Here is an 8,206-nt window from a genome sequence, read left to right as displayed (position 1 = left end):
ATAGAGGTAATACGAAGCCACCAACACATTCAATAATTTGCACCTATTATTTTGTGTTGTTGTGTGTTGTTAAGTACACTTGTTTGTTTCCTTGTTGTTCTGGAATAATTAAGCCATAATAAGTCTTAGTTATATAATAAAAACCACCCTATTATACTCTCCCTTCTCACTTCTGAGCTTTCACAGTTACTAAGAAGGATTCAGACTAGAGAGTCACTAGGAGAGTCAACTCAATCATAGCAGAGCAAGGCCTGAGGGCTATGGAAAGATAAGACAAGGAACCATGATTCTGATGGCTACATTATGAGCCAGAGCCATTGTGAAAAAGAAAAACTTCCAGCAGCGAGGAGGGAGCCTGGGCGTCCTTTTGTAAGCTAACAACATGTAGGTACTTTTAAAAGCCTACCTGAATCTTAATTTTATAAGTATTTGCTATAGATTTAAATTTTTTTATAGCACAAGAATTTGAAAAAAAAAATCCTTTCATCTGAGAAAAAAGCTGTGGTTTAATGGGGTCATATGATCCGCATTTATTAAAATGAGAGTACAATGGGGGTATTATTAAAAAGCACAGCAGTAGTTTCAAAGAAATCAAACCAAACTTTACTTAAGAACTCTTTGAGATCTGCTCTCTGAGCTGCCCATCATATATATATATATATATTTTTTTTTTTCCCCCCCTGAAACTGCAACTTCGCCTTGAAGTGGGAGCCCACATAAGTTCTGCTTGCCCCTTGGTTGAATTTTATTTTTCACCACTTCTTTGGATCTCAAATTTTCATCATTTAAATATCACACTGAGAAGCAATTTGACCTTCAAACTCCTTTTTAGATGGAGGGAGAATAAAGGTGCCTCTAGCATGAAATTCTATTTTCACTTCCTGACTATAGAACTTAGCAGTGGCCTAACGCTGACCATTCCAATTTAGAAGCTGGAAAAATCCTGATCAAGACGCTGTGAAAACGAAAATGGAAAACAGAGCTGTTAGTAAACCCATGAAAGATAGGAAGTGATTTTCAGCCCCAAGAAGATTTGGTAGCATCTATGGCTCTTTTTTAAACTGAAGTAGCATCTGCACTTGTGGATTTTGACCATCCTTTTCATTTCACACAGAAGAGGGTTTGTTCTACCTTTAAAAGCACATCCTCTTCCCCCAACCGTCCCAACCCCCGGACTCCTGAAAGTTGCTGCTAAAACAAGACTAGGTTGTTTTCTTACTGCAAATCCAGTGTTTATCCAGTCCTTCCTTTTTCAATGTCTGAGTTTAGTTAACCTAACAACAAAACATATAACCCTTGGATTTCTCACTGAGCGATAAAGAGCAAAACAGTTGGTGTCTCTGGTCAACATTCTCAGAATGAAAACAAAAAGCTATGACTCCCAGTCCTTTGAAACATTTAGAAATTGTATTTTAAACTATGAGATTCTAGAATATGCTTCTAGAACAAAGTAGAAGAAAGGCCAGGAAATGCGGTTCACATCAAGTGTGCCAAGCTTTTGAAGAAGGGTAACTTCTACTGTGGATAAGAGCACAAATGTTCTCTCAAACAACTGGAATAAGTCTTTACCCCCACTACCCGTTTTTTGAAATGAAACATCTAATGCATTCATACTCTGAAATCATAGAAAACTCATTATTAAATCTCCACACAAAGACAATCTAAGCAAGGCTTTTCCTACAGCAGACCAAGTTCTCCTGTATATTCAGGATACAGTCATCTTGCCATCAACTGGGTTATGTATTAAATATTTTGAATTAGATACCATTACTACTGATTTCCTTTTAGAAAAGCAATTAGATTTTTATAATTACACCATTCTGAACATTTAACTTCTTTAAAAGTTCTACACAAAATACACATCTAAGGAGGAAAAAACTAATTAAAAAAAAAAAAAAAACAGAACGAAAACCCCACATAATATCACAGAGTTTAATTTCAACCACCTGGTGTAACAATGAAGTGTCAGACCTTCTGAAAATGCCCTAGGAATAATGAATAAATTCTTGTGTTCCTCTGTACCGCCTTTTTTCTTTCTTCTTTCCCAAGACTACAACTTACTAAGGATAGGTTTTCGAAAATAAAGTTTCTTTTCTGGAAAATGGCCTACATTCAGAAATGTCTCAGAACAAGCATTAAAAAAAAACAAACTAATAAATAATGAGTCAAAATACATTAAAATAAAATTACAGTACATCATCCCTCCTAGAAGGTCCATCATACTGGAAGATCCTCTCCAAGGTTCATAAATAAAGCCTTCTGGACTCAAAATCTTTCCTGCATTGTGAAGAAGAGTATGCAGAAAATAAGTGGAATCACGAGTTATCAGTCGGGTTCTGTTCAAACTACTTGATTTGGTGCGCGGCGGGGAGACTTGTTCTCGATCCAGTGAAGACAATAGAAAGGTGCTCGTCCCGCTTCCTCAAGTCCCCAAAACCTGGAAAGAAATGACACGAACGGAAGTGAGAAGCTCGGACTCCTACCAGACCCAGCTGTCTTGGCGCCTGTCCCGCGGACAAAGGAGCTCAGACGAACACGGGAGTCTCTCCCTCGAGCGCCCAGACAGTCCAGCGGCGCCGAGAGCGCCAGGAGACGGCCGGCGGCGCGGCCGGGGCCGGGGCCGAGCACCCCGGACACGGGCGGGCCGGCGGGGCGGGCGGCGCTGCGGGCCCCTTCCTGTCCAGCGCGCATCTCTCAGCCTGCCCTCCCAGCCGGCCTCTGCGGGCTGCAGCCTGGGCCCTTCTCTCCACCTCCCGGGAACCTAGGTTCACTTCTCCCTTTCCCACCCAAGAGCCGAAGCCGTGGGCAGGCTTCCTGCTCCTGACACCCCCAGACCCGCTCCCCGGACCCGCGCCGACCTTACCGCGTCCGGGCCGGGTGCTGCCCTCTTCAGGCCGAGTTGGAGGTGCTGCGGAGGAGCCGGTGGCCGTGCGCCTGCGAGAGCGGCGGTGGGTGCGGGTGCGGCAGTGGGTGCGCGTGCGGGTGCGGGTGCGGGTGCGGGTGCGGGTGCGAATGCGGGTATGGATGAAGCGGCTGCGGCTGCGGCTTCGGCTGGGGTTTGGGCTGGGGCTGCGGCTGGACTTGGGACGGAGGCTGCGGCTGGGCTTGGCTTTGGGGCTGAAGCGGCTGCGGCTGCGGAGGCTGTTGCTGGACCAAGTGCTGTTGCTTCTGCCGCGTGGACTTGACCGCCAGGATGGCCTGGCGATTCTTGTACTGCACCATCTGCAACGTGATCTCCGCGTTCCAGCCCTGGTCCTGCGGGCACCGAAAGTCGATCTCCTTGCCCTCAGCCATCACCACCGTGAAGTACATGTACTTGCCCTTGCGCTCCACGCAGTCCACGGTCTTCATGTTGGAAAAGTGCAATTCCTTGAGCTTGACCGGCGGCTCGAGGCCGGCCACGGCGGGGCCTCCGGGTTGGGACGGCTCGACCGACCCCTGCCCGGGCTGTTGCTGCTGCTGCTGGTGGTGTTGCAGCTGTTTGGGCGGGATGAGCAGCAGCCCCTCCTCGGTGAGGATGCAGCACTTTTTCTTCCAGAGCTGCAGCAGCCCGTCGCTGCGCTTCTCCAACACCCCCTCCTTCAGCGCCTTGCAGCCGCTGCTCTCCAACATCCTCCCGGCATAGGGGGCGCCGCCGCTCGGCTCGGCCTCTCCACTTCCAGCCGCCCGGGTCGGGGGCAGCAGCAGCAGCCGCGCGCCGTCCTCGCCCCAACGGCTCCCGCGGCCTCCGGGCCGGAGCGCGCAGAGGAGGCTAACGCGCAGAAAGCAGAGCGGCGGCGGCGGCGGCGGCGGCTCGGGGTCCGGGCAGCAGGGCAGCCGCGTCCTGATGCGCCTCAAGGTCCCGGAGCTGCGAGCCGCCGGGCCTCTGCCGTCCTCTTGCGAGCGCTCACTGAAGGGCACTGGCCGGGCCCCCTCGCGGCGCTTTTGAATGGGCCATACCCCCCACCCCCGAGTGACACCCAGCGGAAAAGGCGGCTCCTGGCGCCCGCGCTGCGGGGGAAAGCCCAGCTCCGAGAGGCGCTCTGCCGCCGGCGCGCGCCTCATTCACTTGGGGCCTTTCCAAAGCCGGCCGCGTCCACGCCCCCCGCGGCCCTCGCTCCGCCTCCCGCCGCCCACTCGCTTCCGCGCTCCTTCCCCAGGCTGGCGGCCGGGACGCGAGCCCCGGAAACGCGTCTCCTCCGCCTGGGACCGCGGCCGAGGGCCCCCCGACTGCCGGGCGGAGAATGCCGACACGCAGAGGGCGCCGAGAGGCCATCCCCAGCCGTCGCGCCTCTCCGCCCGGCGGGGCTCTCCGCGAACAGCCTCGGGTGGGCATGGGACTGCCCAAGTGGGCGCAGCTGCCAGACTGCCGGGCACGCCAGGCGGACCCTCTGCTCTCCGGAACTAGCCCTGGGGGTTCGCGCTGGGCTCCGAAACCTCGCAGAGCCCGGTCCAGGCCTGGGCCAGCGAGGAACTGGGGCTGAGGTTCGCAAGCCGCGGAGTCCCGCGACCCGTGCCTCCCCCAGACCCCACGTAGACATCTTAGCGCACAGAGGGCGACAGGACACGGTGTCTTTACGCTCACGTTCGCTCATGGCCACTACCCAGCTCTTCTTAGAGAGCACGATTGTCTTAGAGAGCAACCGTCTGTCCCTTTTGGAGTGGATAAGAGGAAGGGGGCCCCACTGGAAATTCCATGACATCTCGCCTTCCTTTTTTCGAGCCTGGAGCGCAGGCACTCATCTTACGTGACACACGCCCTTGGGCTCCCTCTAGACCCATCCGTACAGCCTGCAGTATCTCCCAACAGTAACTGCAAATTGGGGTAACATCCGGTTCTGAGATCCCGCACTTTAACCTCCAAACGGCAGGTTGGCCTCCGCGGACCCGTCTCTGCGAACGCCCAACAGGTCATATCTCTCCTAATCTCATTTATCTGTAACCCCGGGGAAGGTCATTCTGTGCTCGCCCCTAGCTCCCTCCTACTCCATTTAAGCAATTTCTATAGAAATTCTGGGAAACAAAGCAGGTTAAAGAGCATAAACCGAAACCAAACCTCTTACGGAAATGTATTAGAGAATCCCAACTATGTACCCACCCTGAAAAATATGAAGAATTACACAAAAGAAAGAAATGAGGGGTGGACAAATCAGAGTTGGCCAGGGTAACAGGAAAGGCTGCTACTTGTGTTCAAGAAGGAAGAAAGGAGAGCTGAGTTCATCTGCAGTGTCTGTCATCTGGCTGGAACAAAGAATTCAAGGGGGAAGAAGTGACAGATGAGCTTGGAGAACCCTGCAAGAGTCAAACTCTTTCTGTGTCATGCTTAAGAAATTCGAGGTTCATCCCGAGGTAATCGAGAACAAAGGATAACTTTTAATCACGGGAGGGTCCTGAATCTTGATGAAAGGAACAATGTTTCAGCACAGAAAACAATTCCAGCAGAGTCTTGAGACCCACTGAACTGCACTTAGATGTTCTCAGGGCCTTCACATGGTTGACAGATGAGCAGTCTTGGAAGGAGAAAGGCGATTAAAATCATGTAAAGATCTCTAGTAAGGTTACATTAAAACAATTCTGTATAACAATGACAAACACTACACCTGATATCTCAGTTTTTCCCCTGCCTTTGTAGGACAAGTGAGCATTCCAACGAATTTCCACATGGCCAGCTGTTCCTCTTTTTAACAGAATGCCATTCTTCAGCTCCTTTAGAAAGGATGCTTCCTTTAAATGTGTGATTCGAGTCTCTGAGGCAGGTGTAGTGGGGAAAGACATTTCATATGGAAAAATTATATAATACAAAATTGACTGGCTAAAAGTAAGACATATTCTGGCAACCCAAGCCATTTTCTTAAGAGAAACTTAATGTTTTGGTGTTATCTAACCTGCAGTTTATTTAAAAAAAAAAAAAAAGTGAAGTTGCTCAGTCGTGTCCGACTCTTTGTGACCCCATGGACTGTAGCCTACCAGGCTCCTCCATCCATGGGATTTTCCAGGCAGGAGTACTGGAGTGGGTTGCCATCTCCTTCTCCAGGGGATCTTCCCGACCCAGGGATCGAACCCGGGTCTCCTGCATCGCAGACAGACGCTTTACCATCTGAGCCACCAGGGATGCAGCAAATGCATTCTATCTCAATTACTTTAAAATGTCTAACCAAACAGCATAATTTTCAAAAGCACTGGAGACTTTAAAACTCAGAATTTCCAGTTGGCTATTTGATAACTTAGTGAACACTTTGGAAGTAGTTTGCCTTCTCCAACCCCGTGCGAGTGTGCTCAGTCGTGGCTGCAGTCGTTGCAACCCCATGGACCAGGCTCCTCTGTCTATGGGATTCTCCAGGCAAGAATTCTGGAGTGGGTTGCCATTTCCTCCTGCAGGGGATTGAACCTGTGTCTCTTGCATTGGCAGGCATGTTCTTCACTGCTGTGCCACTTGGGAAGCTTTCCAACCACACAGTGCAACTGATAATTGGAAATCTCAGTAACATAATACAGAAATCTTGATTAACTTCACTCAGTTTCACCAGTCATCACCAACTCATAAAAATGGACATATTACCATTTTTAAAGACAACTTATTTCACAGAAAATGAATAACAGGAAATAATTGTCCCCCTTCCCCTCCCTCACAACTTCAGGTGTAGATAATGAAAACCTACAAATGCCACTTAAAAATTACTGAAGTTTAGAAAGCTAAGTCAGTCATTGCTCTGGTAAAGACGTCTGAAACGGCCAAGTCACAACGGATATTACAGTCAACTGCATCAAGTGTTCTATCAGCAGCATCTGACAGAGCCGGTCGCCTTCTGCCCTAGAATACAGCTCTTCACTGGCTTCAGGGACATCACTCAGCTTTCTCTCTCCCTCCCTCGTCACATGATCTGTCTCCTCCATAGTTTCCTCCTCTTCCCGGTCTTTTACTATGACTGCCCCGAAGCTCAGCATGTGGTTCTACACCCATTCTCATGTTGATCTCATCCAGTCTTATTCTCAATAACATCTGTGTGCCCAAGACTCCCAGATTATATCCAACTGCTTGTTACCAAAGAATAAAACAAAAAATATCGCCAAAGTTAACCAAAAAAAAAAAAAGGCAACACCCTGGGCAAGGGAACACATACTGGTGAAGACTACTGGTGAGTAGTTAGTTAGAGGGAAAAGTCTGAGGGGATTATTGGTCATAGAAAGCAGAGTTCCTAGAGCTTTTGCTAAAAAAATAAGTAAGATAGTGTGCTGGATAGGATGGAGTCCATAGGCTTATATACAATTGGCTTGATTGTCCATAGGCTTGTATATTAATCATAATTCCTAGACAGAATCAGTTCAGTAAGGGTCTGGAGTCATTTAAAGTTTGTGGTTTTTTAAGAGACTTCGCTTGTGGCGGGACCACCATGTACCCTGGCATCGCGGACAGGATGCAGAAAGAGATCACTGCCCTGGCACCCAGCACGATGAAGATCAAGATCATCGCGCCCCCTGAGCGCAAGTACTCCGTGTGGATTGGCGGCTCCATCCTGGCCTCGCTGTCCACCTTCCAGCAGATGTGGATCAGCAAGCAGGAGTACGATGAGTCTGGCCCCTCCAACGTCCACCGCAAGTGCTTCTAGGCGGACTGTTGGCTGCGTCACACCCTTTCTCTTGACAAAACCTAACTTGCGCAGAAAACGAGATGAGATTGGCATGGCTTTATTTGTTTTTTTTTTTTTTTTGTCTTTTTTGATTTTTTTTTTTTGGCGCTTGACTCAGGATTTAAAAACTGGAACGGTGAAGGTGACAGCAGTCGGTTGGATCGAGCATCCCCAAAGTTCTACAATGTGGCCGAGGACTTTGATTGTACATTGTTTTTCTTTTTTTTAAATAGTCATTCCAAATATTGTGAGATGCATTGTTACAGGAAGTCCTTTGCCTTCCCAAAAGCCACCCCACTTCTCCCTAAGGAGAGGGGGCCAGTCCTCGCCCAGTCCACACAGGGGAGGTAATAGCATCGCTTTTGTGTAAATTATGTACTCCAAAAAAAATTTTGTTTTTAATCTTCGCCTTAATACTTGTTCTTTTTGTTTGTTTTATTTTGAATGGTCAGCCATCGTGGCCCCCTTTTTTTGTCCCCCAACTTGAGATGTATGAAGGCTTTTGGTCCCCCTGGGAGCGGGTTGAGGTGCGGAGGCAGCCAGGGCTCTCCTGTACACTGACTTGAGACCAGTTCAATAAAGTGCACACCTTAAACACA

General features: G+C 49.2%; 2 protein-coding genes across 3 annotated transcripts; one reads left to right on the top strand and one right to left on the bottom strand.

The window, feature by feature from the left end:
* Positions 1 to 1,918: 1,918 nt before the first annotated feature.
* Positions 1,919 to 4,075, bottom strand: PHLDA1 (pleckstrin homology like domain family A member 1). 2 transcript variants are annotated; one of them, XM_043446915.1, is made up of 2 exons: positions 2,859 to 4,075; positions 1,919 to 2,437 (listed from the first exon to the last, which is right to left on the bottom strand). In XM_043446915.1, the coding sequence occupies exon 1, from the start codon at positions 4,042 to 4,044 to the stop codon at positions 2,890 to 2,892; it is 1,155 nt and encodes a 384-aa protein (XP_043302850.1). In that variant the 5' UTR covers positions 4,045 to 4,075; the 3' UTR covers positions 1,919 to 2,437; positions 2,859 to 2,889. The 2 variants fall into 2 exon arrangements, with proteins under 2 accessions (XP_043302850.1, XP_043302849.1); XM_043446914.1 differs by having other exon boundaries at positions 2,864 to 4,070.
* A 1,223-nt stretch (positions 4,076 to 5,298) lies between these two features.
* LOC122427196 (actin, alpha skeletal muscle-like) lies at positions 5,299 to 8,206 on the top strand. The gene is made up of 3 exons (XM_043446478.1): positions 5,299 to 5,328; positions 5,612 to 5,616; positions 7,292 to 8,206. Exons 1-3 carry the CDS (start codon positions 5,299 to 5,301, stop codon positions 7,584 to 7,586), a joined length of 330 nt encoding a protein of 109 aa, XP_043302413.1. The 3' UTR covers positions 7,587 to 8,206.

This window comes from Cervus canadensis, chromosome 25 (genome assembly GCF_019320065.1).
Source record: "Cervus canadensis isolate Bull #8, Minnesota chromosome 25, ASM1932006v1, whole genome shotgun sequence".
Classification (NCBI taxonomy): Eukaryota; Metazoa; Chordata; class Mammalia; order Artiodactyla; family Cervidae; genus Cervus; species Cervus canadensis.
Note: the sequence above shows the minus strand (reverse complement) of the source record. Positions and strands in the feature narration are given on the sequence as shown.